General features: G+C 44.1%; 1 protein-coding gene across 1 annotated transcript; it reads right to left on the bottom strand.

Moving 5' to 3' along the window:
* Positions 1-8849: 8849 nt before the first annotated feature.
* On the bottom strand, positions 8850-15096 carry ogfrl1 (opioid growth factor receptor-like 1). Its single transcript, XM_056292223.1, has 7 exons — positions 14908-15096; positions 13596-13682; positions 12816-12894; positions 12657-12735; positions 11806-11872; positions 11135-11280; positions 8850-10035 (listed from the first exon to the last, which is right to left on the bottom strand). The coding sequence occupies exons 1-7, from the start codon at positions 15094-15096 to the stop codon at positions 9489-9491; spliced, it is 1194 nt and encodes a 397-aa protein (XP_056148198.1). The 3' UTR covers positions 8850-9488.
* Positions 15097-16348: the final 1252 nt, after the last annotated feature.

The raw sequence follows: 16348 nt of genomic DNA, 5'->3' as shown, positions 1-16348 counted from the left end.
TGTCTTCTAACAAAATCACACCCTCCCTGACCCATACAGAATAAACATACAGACTCACGGAGGATAGAGAGTTAAAGCTCAGCTAGGTAGCATGTAACATACTTAAATCAATAATTAAATGACTGGGTTTTGCTAATTAATCCCTGTCCTGTTAGTCTCATAAATTATGTATCTTTTCTCATACTTTTCATTTATCCAGCTAGTTTACATTAGTTAATCTACTAATATGGTAATGTTAGTTATATAGATAACTAAATATGTAACTTAACTGGTTATGGTTCAAACCACTATGTGTATAATGTGTAACATTTGTATTGTTATTGCATATTGTTATAGCTATAACGTTACACATTTTTTGCTGTGAGAAAGATTACTTGAAACAGTTTGGCATCAGCAAGCTAAAGTGTGTATCCTATCTTCCCCTAGGTTCCAAGAATACCGTGCCTCCACTGCTTCAGATGTGATGCCAGCTGCTCCAGGTCAGAAGACTATCACATCATTTTTAAATGATGGACAGCAAAGGATGTACGACCTCAAACATCCACGTCAGAAGGCAATAAGTGATGCCCTTGTAAAAGATCTAATCATTAAGTGCTGCTTGCCACTCTCCATTGTAGACAACGAGGACTTCAAGCACTTCCTGCATGTCCTGGACCCTCAGTACCGGCCCATAGCAAGATCCACAATTTCCTCTGTGACCATTCCAGGAATGTTGGAAGTCAAGAAAGAACAGATAAAGAACCAGCTGGCTGAAGCATCGAGTGTTGCTGTTACCACAGACATTTGGAGTGATCGAAAGATGCAGTCATTCCTTGGAGTGACAGCACACACAGTGGCAATGGATAAAAAAAACAGGAACTCAGCCTTCAGTCATATCTTCTTTCCTGCAAAAGAGTGCATGGGAAACACTCAGGAGAGAAGATTGCAATGATGTTTGAATGCTGTGCTGAAGAATACCTGATTAAGGACAAGATCAACTTTGTCATAACTGACAATGCATCCAACATGAGAAAAGCTTTCCAGGCCAGCTTTCCCCTAGAGGATCCTTGTGATGCTGAAGCTCATGATCCCAGCACATTTGAGGACGATGATGAAATATGGCAAGACCTGATGCCAGAAGATCAACAGACAGTCAATGACACTTTGGCTGAGAACTGTAAGATGCAGAGACTATCATGCTTCACACATTCACTGCAGTTGGTCATAAAAGATGGTCTGAAAGACACCAGTGGGCTGTCAAGCACCCTAGCAAAGCTATCCCGTGCAGCCAACCTCCTCCACAGTGGCACCTCGTTTAAAGACTGCTTTGAAGCGTGTTCTGGTGATGCAACAATTCCAACAGCGAATGCCACACGATGGAATTCCACTCTGAACCAGGTGAAGGCTTATGTGCATTTAGACATGCAAAAGCTGTCCAGTGTGTTGGAATCAGTGGGGCACAAAAGCCTTATCTTATCCCCGCGAGAGTATGCTCAGCTTAAAGAACTGATCGAAGTTCTTGATCCGTTCTTAGAGGCAACCAACCTAACTCAGGGTGAGACTACTGTCACCGTCAGTGTGATTGTGCCCTGTGTCCTCACTCTGCGCTGTTACCTACAGGAAATAAGAGGAAAAGCCAGATACTGTGGGCCTCTGGTGAGAGCTCTGGAGAGCTCCTTGAAAACAAGGTTTGCAGAGGTTTTCAGTGCAGTCAAGATACCAGGATGTGAGCCGGCTGAAGGAAGAGGCCCCACCAAATTTCCTTTCACCAATGCCTACTTCATAGCATCTGTGTTGGACCCAGCATTTGGCTTCCAGCGGCTAGAACATGATGTGCAGCTGGACAGTGACGTCAAAGATGTGCTGAAGACTGAGATCAAAGGTGAGAAATGTTTTGATTAACGTTAGTTAAGTGATTAACTATTTGATTGTTGTGATGTTTATATCATTGAAGGTGTTACAATAAAGCACATAGGCGTGTCATTTGTCATGTAGGCCTAGTCAATAACATATTTGTAATGAGTCCCCCATGCCCCCTCTCATTTCAGAGTATATAAAGGCAGAGGGTGACAAGCAAGCGGTATCAACAGCAGATGCAGCGGAAGCAACAGGACCAGGGGAAGGTGAACTTTCAGAGTCTCCTCCTGAGAAGCAGTTGAGAATGTTCTCCCACTATAGGAGGACTCCCTCCTCCACCGAGAAGAAGCCGTCTGGCCAGGCTCAGTTGACTGCATACCTCAACTTGATCGCTGAGCAGGACTCTGACTCAGTCCCGTGCCTCAGGTTTTGGCAGCAAAACAAATCCAAATTCCCTACCCTCTATCAGATTGCCACACAGGTATTCTCTATCCCTACCTCCAGTGCACCCATTGAAAGGGTATTTAGTCATGGAGGCATTTTGATGAGGCCTCACCGTGCAAGGTTGAGTAGTTCCATGCTGTCAGATCTTATGTTTTTGAAATGAGACGTGTATGCTTAAAACTAGTGCCACCAGCCTTTTGTTCCTAACTATTCCTGAGAGACAATGTCTTTTGACTAGTTTTTATGAATGTATCGTATGCTGTGGAACTTACTTCTGTATACTGTTTCCACCATTTGCTAATATCATGCTATTCACAGCTATCAAATGTGTCTTGAAGCACATCCAGTGTTCAGAATGTCAAAGAAATTCAGACTGTTCTAAAAATGTGTGTGTGCGCGCATGCTTGCGCGTGCATGTGTGCGAGTGTGTGGGTGTGCATTTGTTTGGCTATCGTGTCACAAAGTAAATAAACTCCCTTTGAAATGGTGACAGCTGTGTCATTTTTGTTTAATGTAGACCTTTTTTATTTGTATGTCAGATCTTTGACTGTGCCCGAGTGGATCACTGGAGCCATCTTTGAACTCGACTCAGACTCAACCTTGATGACTCGGACTCGGACTAGGGTAATAGGGACTTGACTCGGACTCAGGTAATGGGGACTCGACTCGGACTCGACTCGACTTTTCTTTGGTGACTCGGACTCGGACTCGAACACTGGGGACTCGAGACTCGACTCGGACTCGAGGTTTAGTGACTCGACTACAACACTGTCTCGTATCCGATCTGCAGATCCCATAGGCACACCGTTTCAGCATTTTGCTGTGTGTTTGAAAGCTTGACGGACCGTTGCTAAGGTAGGATTGGACAGCACCGTTCCGGGGCGGTACTTTGCGAAAGGTCAATTGAGGGTATATGCACCAGGGGCTGCTGCCCCTTTAAGGCAGACGTTCAGCGTGCTGACGTAGGCACCGCTTAGAGTTTCCGGGGTGGAGCCATGGCACCGAAGCGAAAAAGGCCGTTACTCCGTCCACTCACTGGCAGCTCCACTCACTTCCGGTCGACAGAGAGGGGGTCCTCTTGCAAATCAAGACTTTGAAAAATGGGACAAACACCCAATCGAAACCCTGCACACAGAGATTTGCAAGAGCATTCTCAGAGTACACAGGAACCCGCCCAACAATGGATGCCGAGCAGAACCAGGCCAGTTTCCCCTGTTAATAACAATGCAAAAAAGAGCAATGAAATTCTACCAACACCTAAAAGCAAGTGACCCCAACTCCTACCGTCACAAAGCTCTCAGTTACCAAGAGGAAAACAAAGAGAGGAGTCCCCTCGGCCAGCTGGTCCTGAGGCTTAGCTCAGCCACAGCACAAGTCATCAGGACAGCCCTCACACAATCTGGCCCAACCAAATTATAGCTAAAGAAAAAGAAATTTACATTAACCATTGCACATCTGTCACAAAATCTCGAAGCAAACTTCAGTGTTATGTGGCTCTAAACAGACAGTACACGATGGCAGACTATCTGACCACCGTGACCCATCAGAAACTGAGAAAGACATTGACTATATACAGACTCAGTGATCACAGCTTGGCCATAGAGACTGGCCGACACAGGCAGACCTGCTGCCCAGAGAAGACAGGCTGTGTCAGCTCTGTCCAGAGAGACAGGTGGGGACAGAGCAACACTTCCTGCTGCAATGTAGCACATACGAAGACTTAAGAACAAAATTCTTCACAAAAATTAAATGTAAATCCCAAGACTTTGACACACTCTCTGACCAGACCAAAATGACTTGGACACACTCTCTGACCAGACCAAAATGACTTGGACACTCTCTGACCAGACCAAAATGACTTGGACACACTCTCTGACCAGACCAAAATGACTTGGACACACTCTCTGACCAGACCAAAATGACTTGGACACACTCTCTGACCAGACCAAAATGACTTGGACACACTCTCTGACCAGACCAAAATGACTTGGACACACTCTCTGACCAGACCAAAATGCAACATGTACTTGGGGAAAACAGTGTCAGCTCATAGATGCAGCAAGATATGTCAGGTCATGTGACAGCCTAAGAGACAAGCAGCACAACACATGACAGCTGTAGTTTCCTCACAGCCCATGCCCCACCTTCTGATCTACTTCTGTTCCTCTATTGTTATGGCTGTGTTATTCTTTATTGATCGTTACAATGTTGTGTTGATGTTCATTATTAGTGTTATTGTGCACCGTTCAAACTGCATTTTTGATGATTTGGCAACATTGTTGTAAAACTGTCATGCCAATAAAGCCCTTTGAATTGAATTGAATTGAACTGAATTGAGAGCGAGAGCAAGAGCGAGAGAGAGAGAGAGGTAAACAGACTCATGGATGATGGATGGGGATGATGAAGGTTTCATAAAGCACACAGGTCAGTGTGGAGTGGTATGGAGTGGTGGTTTATGTGGGCATTTGCATGAGAAATATATGTTTGCGGGATTGAGGGAGAGAGACAGAGAGAGACAGAGAGGTGGTGAATTGTGTTTCCACATAAATGCAACCATGCGAGAGAGGAAAAGGGCACGAGGTGAAATAAAAGCAGGTTTTCTTTATTTATTTTCCTTTCGTCGTCTTATAATTGAGCAGGTTATCTATATGTAAATATCACACACACCCTCACAGAAAAACAAACCCCACAAACCAGCACAATGTGGGACTCTGTGTGTGTGTGTGTGTGTGTGTGTATAAAGAGGCGGCTTAGAGGAGAGGCGGCCGCTCATCTGACAGACGAGTTTCCCCATCCCCCCTTTTTAATTCCCTTTCCTTCGGTTGCTCCCATCGTGCCACTTCTCTCTACTGCCTCTCCTCCAGTCATGCCAACATACAAAGAAAGGGTTCTTTTGTTTTTATCTGAACACTGGTTGAAAAGCGTCATTTTCATTTTGCTTTTAATTCTGGCCCGCTGGTTCTTGTGACAAAAGAAACAAACTAAAGAAAATTAATCACAGCCATATCAAATGACCCACATGTTGTGTGAAGGTGCCCCCCCCTTTCTAAATTCACATTTCGCATTACAAACGTCAGATTTGGCAACATGGCGGCGGTCCGGAAGCGGTCCACCTGTAAACCAGAGGACTGATGGGGGATTGCTGACGTCAGCGAGTGGGGGTGGTACAAGTACGCTTCTAGTCTAAGTTTTCCAACCATAAACCACTTTTTTTTTTCTTTTTTTTGGAAAATGAAATCAAACAATACATTACCACAATTCTATAGTCTAAAAATAGCAAAGCTATTAAAACCATAAATGTATGTACCTTTTATAACATTTTTATGGGCTGATTTGTGATTTCTGTTAATGTTCTGACCCCCTGGCTCAAACTGGTTTTTTTGTATTTACTATATATATATAAAAAAAATCTTTACATTACACACCAATCATCACACAGAAATAACGGACCTGTCTTTACTATGCTTATGTTACTCAGCAGGTTATTCAATATTCACCTTATATTCAAGTTTAACAGATTCATCCCTGTGACACAAAGGATTCAAAATACTTGTTCGGTACAGTGTGATGTGTGACTGTATCCCATACAGTGTTTAATGTAGATCATATTTAACATCACATTATAATGACAAGGAAGCAAACTAGAGATATAGAAAAGATCTTTTTACTCACTTCTTACTCAGCAATTACCACTTATCATACTTCAGTTACATCTACTTGACTTGTATATTACTTGGCTGTTCTGCATAATGAACGTCCTGTGATTTAAAGCGTCAACCGCAACTGTGCGTGACGGCCGACCAAAGAAATCTCACATTTGTTTCAATAAACATAATACAAACGACACCACTTCTCAAGAATCAACTCTTCCAAATGTCCCAGTCAATAATAAATAGTTACTTAAATTCGGTTATGCATTCAGATTAATATACTCTTACACTAATAAGCAGTCGTCGAACTCTGTAATGCTCCAATAATGTATATATCAAAAATGTACGAAAATCACACCCAGTGTAGAGGAACTCAGTCAGAGACATACAAGTACTCCTTACTGCATATAAGTCCACCGAAAATACAAAAGAGGCACTTAATAATACCTTGTGTGTGTATATATATATATATATATATATATATATATATATATATACACACACACACACACACACACACACACACAATCAATAATTCAATAATATTGTTACTTGAGCTCATATTACAATACAAAGTACCTGAAATTTTCACTTTACAATTATCTCAGATAGACTTGGCTGGGATGCGACATGTAGACCTTGTCGGCTAAGATGAGCTCGGCCCGCTTTGGCCTCCGACAGGAGGAACAGGAAACAGCAAAAGCAACCAGGAAGTATGAGTAATCAAACCCAGCCTGTGTGGATCACTTCAGTATCTAGCAACCTGAATGGCTTATCATTTTATAAACAAGAAAGAACAGCTATTAGTATCAGGAACATGTGTACTATTATTTCAAATCATAAAGAACTCTAGATAGCACGTTTTTGTGTTTTTTGTGCTACTTGGGATTTAGAGAAATTTGTCCAAAACGGGTCATCGCTCCTGTACAGTCACTTTAAGATCCCCCATTGTCAGATTTGAATCCACCCATTAAAGGAATAGTTTGGATTTCCTTGTGTCTATCGTGTGCCGGGATCAGACTACACGATTTCAACCCGAGTATGACGATCGTGAAAGGCTGCATACGATGATCGGTCGGGGTCATACTTGTAGCGTTGCCAGTTTCCCGCCCAAGACGCGGGAAGAATTCATGGCACCACGATGAACCAATCTGGCATGGCGACCATCGTGAACGACAAATATGTCGTGTAGTCTGATCCCGGCTTTACACTCACAGCTCACGTAGTACGCAGGTGGGTTTTAATTTCACGGTTTCGTCATACTGGACACAGCCATTTATACTTCAACGCAATGAATGGAGAACAAATCCACAGTCTTCGTCCAGCCTGCTGTAGCATCATGTCTGCTTTGTCTGAACCATGGAGTGGTTTTTTACACTGAAGGAGGATTGTGGATTTGTCCTTCATGAGTTAAATTAAACTGTAGATGAAAAGCTGGAGGCTGTGTGTCCAGTACGAAGAAAAGAATGGATGACTGTGAAAACAAAACTACCTAAACACTACATCATCTACATGAAAGAAAACCGAGTAAAACAGGAACAGACTTAAAAAAATATCCGAGCTATTCCTTTGATATAAGTGTAGCACAAGTTAAGGCCAGTATAGTCGACACGTTGTGGTAAAGTGTGTTAGATGAGACAAAGTAAAATTCAGTCCACGATGACGTCTGCATGCCACAAATGAATGGCCCGAATAAATCTGGAGCCAGGAAAATCTTGTGACCGCTGCGACTCTCATCTGACGCTCATGTGTGGAGAATACGGAATACCGGAAGCACAAGAACACGTTTGTCCCAAATGGTCCAGTGAAGATAGTCAAAGCTAGTGCTGGGCAATATGTGAAATATTATTATTTTGACAATCATTTTACAATGTTATGATCAGAATTTTACACGATATCGATGTATATACAATATCTGCTTAAATATGTGAAAATGCAACGCTTAAGAATCCAATTGAGGTTCATCACATTGAAGCGTTTGGTTGCGTTCAAGTATATTATCAAATCTAGTTTTCAGGTAATATTCCCATCAAATATTTGAAAACCTTTTATGAGAAATTTCAGGTAACATTCTCACTATCGTTAATTTCAGTAACTAAATTGTTTATCCCAATACGACAACATCCAAATTTCATCTTGATACGATACCGTTGAAAGACGATACGCGATAATATTGAGTTACTGTCCAGGCCTATTCAAACCTGCAGTTTGTAAGCTCTGACACAGCATGTTAATGGCGTGACGAGGGACTGTTAATGAATGTCATCTGGGGGTAACCAGCCATTATACAACAATATACTGATCGCAGGTTGTATTGATGTGTAGCATTTAATGTTGTATAGGATTTTCTATATCTTGTGTATGGGATTTTCTGTACATTGTCTATCTTACAGACACTACCGTTACAGTTTAAAGTTCCTCATGTAACATCCCAGATGGATTGAACTAACCACAGTCACATTGTCTACATGAAACTTCAGTTTTTCCCCCACAGCAAACAGATGTTCATTTGAATAACTTCTGTCACCGTTTAGTCAAAAACAATGATGCTGTGTGATGAGATGTGCCCAAACAGTCCTGTTACTGAAGCGCTCAGTTCTTGAACGCTTATTACTACTGAAATGTGTAATATCGCTACACTGAAATTTGATTCTAGATTAGTTATCTATCCACAGTCCAGATGTAGACCGTTAGTTTAGGGTCAGTACTCTATTTCAGCCTGATATTGACCCAATATCTGATACCGGTATCTGTGCAGTGCTAACAAAAACCCCTTTCAGCTCAAACAGTTCAGTACAATTGCAAAAAAAAGGAAGAAAGAACGAAAGAACCAGCTGCCTTCAACTTGTGATGGAGTGAAAATAGTTTAACAGTAAGAGTGAGGAGTTAAATATCAGATTGTGCCAAATACCACCAGCGATCAACTACCAAACACCTATTTCAAGTGATTCTCAAACGCGAAGTTTTCAAAAGTATTGCTACGACAAACTAACCCACCTCCCCGTGCTACGAGCCCTGTATAAGTCTTCACACTGACTTATATCCTCCTTATAATCTTAAAAAAAAAATCAAATCCCTTTTCTCCTTTTATAGCTACATCATTTGCATGTAATTGTACAAATTCGGGCCAGGTCGGTCCAGCATTTTGCGTATACGTCATCTGCAGCAACCCTGAAGAGTAGCGCAGGACTTCATAAAAACCATCTAATGCTCAGTTTGTTTTCCACCACAAACAGCGGGGTCGAGATGTTGACCGGATCTTGTGTAGATCAGTGGTTCTCAACTGGTTTTGAATCTTAGCCTGAACTATTCAACTGCAGACAAACACATGGAACAACAAGTTCCTTCCCTGTCACATTTCAGAGTTACTCTTTGTTTTGTGTCAGTCTTCTGGTGGGTGAGTCTTACCGAACAACCCAGATTTGGGTCCCAAGTCATCCAGCAGAGAAGCACTGGCTCACGTCATTTTTGGGGAACTTGGTCCCAGGCAGATCTTATTAGCTTTGTTATGCATACGATGCCTAACTGCTGACCCGGTATATGCTGTGTGCCGGCTTGCTATAAGGGGTACATTTTGTCATAGTTGTTCCTCTCTCCTCTCGCTCCGGCCATCATCAACGTGCCCTCCAAACCGACAATCTTGGAGCTGAGCACAGCGCAGCCCTTCCCCTCTACACTGGACACATCATGCGAGGCCGCGGTTCCGTGTGACGACACGATAATCCCAGCGGCCATAGTGGTGGCGATGGCGGTCTCCTCGCCCTTCCTATGCTGCTCTGGTGTGGGTGCTGGTGCTCTGATCCCACTGCTACCAGCGCCTCCTCCGCCGCCACCCACCCCACGCCTCTTTGGCGGGGGCCCCCAGAGAAAGGCGTGGGCGGGCCGGTAGTGCTGGCGGGCGTAGCGGAGCAGGCGTCGGCGTCTGGCCGGTGAGCGGACGGTGTAGACGTAATATTCCAGGGCGCTGTGCTGCATGTTGGGCAGGGTGGCGTGGCACAGCGACTCCTCCAGAAACAGCCGGACCAGCGGAGGCTTGAAGGCCTCATAGCCCAACTCCCCCAAAGACTTCAAGATCCGCGTGATCCGCAGGTAGTTGTGCTGAGACCTGCGATAGAGGAGAAGATACTTTAAAGGTCCCACGGAACGGCGTTTAGAGTGCCGCAAACTTCCAAGATTTGACATAAATCTGAGTGAACCAGAACTGTCAGTTGGGATTTTGTGAGGGAGGGAGTTTGATTTGATTGACAGCCAATTACTACCAGAAATTTTAAGAGAATGTGGACACTGATAAGCATTTTGTTGGTATCAATTTGGACGTAGATTATCACTCGTACTGTCTCAGTCTCACCCCCGTGTTTTCATTGGTGGATGACGTTACTTAAAAAAAAGAACCACATTTCAGTAAAACTGAATAATGACTCCAAATTAAAAAGTCCTCCTGGAAGAGAACGTACCCCCCCCCACACACACACACACGATCAGAATCAAGACAAGCTCAAATACCCTCACATGCACACAGAGACACATACATACAGTACAAACTGGGGTTGGAATGCAAATTAATCTAAAATTACTCATATAAATTAATATTACTGTTATCACTTTGATTGTTTTTATTAATTTTTTTGTTATTTTACCAGATTGTTGTTTTTCGTCAGTGTTTTTACTCATGGTACATTTACTTTTAACATTCATACTGGCCATGCTTCATCAGTACAAGTGTTTCCATTTTGTCATGCCAAAAGTGAACTGAACTGAATTGAGAGGAAAGAGCGATAGAGGGAGGAAGAAGAAAACTCTGTTTTAAATTGAGTTTCTTCAAATGGTGTTTCACAGGAGAAAATGGAGTGATAAAGAGATAGAGATTACTATTGTGAAGAGTAGTTTTCTTGCTTTTCATGTGGTTTAATTTGGGAGTCGTGTCGGGGGGCAAAAGCAGCTTTACATCTCTGTTGGGATATCAGAAGGAAGGAAGAGGAATAGAAAAACCATATAACATCTGTTCCGCAATGTCTGTGAAAAACCGATTTCCTGTGAAACATCTATGCAGAAGAGTCTGACCTCTCAGGAGGGATGGGTGTCGGGTCTCCTCTTGTTACAGCGAACTACTCCAATAACCCAGCTATTTCCACATCTGCTTATCTGTCAAAGGCGTTTTTGTTTTGTATTCATTTGGTTATAAATAAGTTAAGTTAACCACATACTCATTGAGGTGCTGGAAGCGCTCCTGCCAGTTTGGAGCTCGGGCGACGTTCCCGTTCTTATCCAGGAGCTTGATACCGTAAAAGTCCAGCATGAGCGAGTAGGCCGCCAGGAATCTCCTCTTGGCTTCACGGCTGCTTTGGAATTCCTAATAACATACAACATTAGATTAGATTAGATCACCTTAGATCAGATTACATTAGATCAGATTACATTACATTACATTAGAATGGGTCGCAGTTTCACAGAGACCAACATTTTGAGGGTGTGTGTGTTTGTCTGTGTGTGTGTGTGTTAGGGCTGGGCAATAATTCAATATCGTTCAACTCAATTATAGTCTAAGGCTTTGTACCGGGATACATAATTTTGTCTAAATTATTGATATAAAGAATCTGGTGCCTAAAAATGTATTACGAAATGATTTGTGAAATAGTTGAGGGAGTATATTTGAAAACTAGATTTGGTTTGATAATATACTTTGCATTACTAAACAGTTCAATGTGATGAACCTCAGATGGCTTCCTAAACATGGTATTTCTGCACATGTGAGCAGATATATTATATATATATATATAAATGTAAAATTCCATATTGGTATGGCAATTATATTTTCCGTGCCGCCCAGCACTTGTGTGTGTGTGTGTGTGTGTGTGTGTGTGTATGCGTGCGTTACTTTGATCTCATCCTGAGTCAGTTCTTGTGCGTAGAAGTTGAGCCCTTGTTCTCTTAATGGGAAAAGCCTGCCACACACACACACACACACACACATAAATATACATGTAAATTAAGGCAGCTTCCAGCTGTAACTCACACACACCACACAAGCACCCATCTTTAAAACACACCATCTATGTTCTTCACATTATAACACATCTGTCTCTTCATTCTCTCATTCTTGCAAACATTTGTCTTTTTCTATTTCTCTTTACCTCTCTCTCTCTCTCTCTCCCCCCCCACCCTCGTTTGGTAAATACAAGCTGCTACTCCACCCAAGTCTGTATCGTTCTATGTATTCCAGATGTCTTGGTAAATTTAAAAGATGCAAATGTTGAACAAATCACACCCAGACACACACTCACTACTGCGTAAACCAGCCATCATTACTTAACGCAAATTTCACACAAATGGACAGAAAACCAGAAAGAGGAGGGAAAGCCATTCTGTTCTATAGAAGGCAGAGAAAGACCGAGATGACAGACAGACAGACAGACAGACAGACAGACAGACAGACAGATAGATAGATAGATAGATAGATAGATAGATAGATAGATAGATAGATAGATAGATAGATAGATAGATAGATAGATAGATGGATTAAAGACAGCTGAGGACAGGACATCCAAACAGGTTAATGGGGCTAAACATTCCAACTACGCTGCAGGAGGAAAGAGTTTGGTGTTTCCATTTGTCTTTTTTTTTTTTAACACAGATTCAAAATCTGTGTTAAAAACATGACGGAAATATCACCAGAGATAAATATAGATGAACAGCGATAGGGGGAGAGAGGGAGATTAAATGTCTCACCACTGGATGTAGGTGTGATTGTGCTCCAGTTTGTCATAGTCTCCTCTCCACTTGGTGAGAATCTCTTCTATGAAGATCCCTGATGAGAAATGTGGGGGGATTACCGGTCAGCACCATTAAACTCTGTGTGTGTGTGTGTGTGTGTGTGTGGTCACTCACCATCTGGCACGAGAGGGATCTTGTTCAGGTAGAACCGCAGGTTCCGGTATTCATTGGACTGCCGAGACTGCTTGTAGTTCTGCACAGACATGGAGCACACACATCACATGACTGCGATAGATATGGTCACTAAAAAGATGTTGTTTTTTTCTTTTGGAGTCCCCCCCCCTTTTCCTCCCCAATTGTACCTGGCCAATTACCCCACTCTTCTGCGCCATCCAGGTCGCTGCTCCAACCCCTCTGCTGATCCGGGGAGGGCTGCAGACTACCACATGCCTCCTCCAATACATATGGAGTCGCCAGCCGCCTCTTTTCACCTGACAGTGAGGAGCTTCGCCAGGGGGACGTAGCGCGTGGGAGGATCACGCTATTCCCCCCAGTCCCCCCCCCCGAACGGGCGCCCTGACCGACCAGGGGAGGCGCTAGTGCAGCGACCAGGCCACACACCCACATCCGGCTTCCCACCCGCAGACACGGCCAATTGTGTCTGTAGGGACGCCCGACCAAGCCGGAGGTAACACGGGGATTCGAACTGGCGATCCTCATGTTGGTAGGCAACGGAATAGACCGCTAAGCTACCCGTGCGCCCTTACTAAAAAGATGTTTTGTTTGTGGGTCATTCTGTATGGATGTATGTTGAGGCTGTGTGGTTGGTCATCTTTTGTAACTATGAGTATGTGTACATGTCTTATCTGAGTAGTTTCAGTTTCATGTAGGCTTTGTTTGCGTGTGTGTACATGCGCCTGAGTGTGTACATGTACTGTTTGCATGAGTGTGTACCGGGTAGCTGTGACGGTATTTGTAGAGGTCCCTGGCAGCATAGAAACTCCTTTTCATCTTCGGTGCAAATTCTGGTGATTCTGTCAGCTGAAAAGAGAGAGAGAAGAAGAAAAAAGACAGAAAGCAAAATAAGGCTAAAGTCGAACATGTTTAGATCCTATTTTTCAATAATGAAAACATCGAGACAGTCACAAATGAAAACATAAAATACGTCAGAGTTGTCTGTCACGTGAATCACGAGTACCGACAGACAGACACATAGATAGATAGATAGATAGATAGATAGATAGATAGATAGATAGATAGATAGATAGATAACTTTGATGTCTTAACGAGGAACTTTGTCATTGCCCAGATAGCATCCGGATGTGGGCCACTTCAGGCAATGGTGCGGTACTGATGGTCTTCTTCTGGCCCTGACAAAATGGATGTGAGCCTGAAGTGGCCCACATATATAATAGCAAATATGGCCCAAATATGCCAAATCAAATGTGGGCCTTTTCAGGCAAAGATGCGGCGCTCTCGGCACCATGTAATCTGGACGTGACCCTAAAGTGGCCCGTGTGGTAAATGGTGAATATGGCCCAAATTTGGTAAATATGTGGCACATGCAGCATTGCTATATGGCTTGGTTCTGGCCCAGATCTGGCAAACAGGAGCGGACCGCACAAGTGCCATCGTTCCACGCGGTACGTGGGCCGGGTGAAGTGTCGGGTGTGGGACGGGTCCGGGCCACAGCAGTGTTGCTATCTGGGATTAAACTGTCACTGAAGATGTCCACACAAAATGCGGGTTGCTCATCTTTCCCGGCTCTGCCTTCACATCTCTGTACGGGGCCACTGTGCTTTGTCTCTGGTCGCAGCAGCAGGCAGTTTAACCAGTTTTACTCGCAGATCCCAGTCTCTTTAAGTGTTGAGCTGGCAGCGTTTCAAGACGACAGTTTTACTTCCGGGTGCACGACCGTAAACAGCCTGCACGCGCTACTGTGCATCATGTGCACGAGCTACTGTGCATCATGTGCACGATACGAGAAAGTCAGCCTGCAAGTCGGCAACGAAGTAAAGCGAGTAAGATTAAATTCAGCCCACAGACGCTCTGCATGTCTGCACACACTTGTCTCCATCGCAGAGATAAGCCCGCCACTTTCCCTGCTTAGAAAGCCCTCTTAATGCCCCTCGCCCCCTTCTATTGTGTCGCATGGCACTATCGTGCGCTGATAGACGCGCGCGCTCGCTTGCTCGCACGCACGCACGCACAGCAGCACGCCGCACGGTGTCACTGTCCGGATTCGTCCGGTCTCCCGTGTCTCTACCTGCGGGGACGTCGTGTCGCCCGGGTCGGCGCCGCCTCGCCCCGTCTCCGCCGGGCTGACAGACTCGGAGACGCCGCTGTCACCTTCGGCCGGCGGCTCGTCGCTCTCCGAGTCCGACTCCCACGTCGAGTCGCATTCCTCCACGGTGCTCGGCTCCCTGTAACGCCAACCGCCCAGCAGATTTCCCATCGAAGCCGCGCTGCGATGTCCCGTGCCGTCCTCTGCTTGGTCCGACCTTACATGCTGCGGGCTGACGTCCCGCCGCACGTTTTATGAGCCGAGCCGAGCCGAGCCGGGCCGGGCCTGCCCTCGCGCACGGAGGGGAGTGACTTAAATGGCAGATAGAAAAATCTAAAAAAACAAAAAAAAAAACCCGGGGATTTCCAACCGAGCGTCGACGACGCAGCGATGACGCCTTGCGAACGCGTCCGCCCCCCCCGTCGTGACGTCACTGCAGCATCAGGACCACTGGTATCGCCTGATACCGGAGCAGGAGGTTCAAGGAGCATGGCGGGGGGGGGGGGTTCTTTTCTTTCCCAAGTTTTAGTCTCGTTAGGTCGGTACAAACGGCCTACAGGCTTCTTTAGCTTTTCTCTACTAGTTTTCAAAGCATACCCGTTTTTGTTTTATGAATAGCCAAATTTATGAACTGATTAATTTCAGCGTTCTTATGTCTTTCTGTATTTTACTCATTCACATTTGTTTGTTTGTTTATTAGATTTGATTACATTTTGTGAAACCGCCCTAAAATTGGACTTGCATTAACAAACGTGACAGGCAACCATTGACACACTGCAATGCAACAATACAAACAGCTGCAACGTGTCTGTGAATGTTCTCATTCATCCAGGTCATGGCTATCGAAAGGAATTGAATCAAGTGCAACTGGACTTGGTATATATCCGTGAAGACTAGCTTGGTCTAGTCAGAAAGGCACGAACTGATGAAGCCTCTTGGACGAGAGGCGAAACGTCTTCACGGATATATACCAAGTCCAGTGGCACTTGATTCAATTCCTTTGGAAAAACAGTTGCAATGCACGTCACTGCCAACAATCCAGTGTCAAATCACTGATACTTGATCTGGTTGCAATGCACACTGGAGTGGCCCTCACTGCACAAGCCCTCTATCCATTTACACCATGGTCATGCATTTCCCAGCTAGTTACACTTGCCCTTGTTCTAATAATGCCATGGTTCTCAAACTATGGTACGCGCCCTCCCTCTAGTGGTACATGGAGGAATTTCCGAAATATAAAAAAATGAAACAAAATTAATTTAAAAACATATATTATCAAAATGCTAATACAGACGAAAATACCTTAACCATGAGCTCATTGAAATTGGATTTAAAATAAGTAAATTTGTACATTTTTTATTTTGATGTCAGCCTATTAACAAGTTACAAGCTAATTAACTGTTACAAGTATTAGGCTAACTGT

The sequence above is a fragment of the Lampris incognitus genome, chromosome 13 (genome assembly GCF_029633865.1).
Source record: "Lampris incognitus isolate fLamInc1 chromosome 13, fLamInc1.hap2, whole genome shotgun sequence".
Lineage (NCBI taxonomy): Eukaryota > Metazoa > Chordata > Actinopteri > Lampriformes > Lampridae > Lampris > Lampris incognitus.
Note: the sequence above shows the minus strand (reverse complement) of the source record. Positions and strands in the feature narration are given on the sequence as shown.

Coding starts and splice junctions, on each gene's coding strand:
- ogfrl1 (XM_056292223.1), bottom strand. CDS start 15,096: ATGGGAAATCTGCTGGGCGGTTGGCGTTACAGGGAGCCGAGCACCGTG. Junction 12,736..12,815: donor GATCCCTCTCGTGCCAGATG/GTGAGTGACCAC, acceptor ATTTCTCATCAG/GGATCTTCATAGAAGAGATT. Junction 11,873..12,656: donor AATCACACCTACATCCAGTG/GTGAGACATTTA, acceptor TGTGTGTGGCAG/GCTTTTCCCATTAAGAGAAC.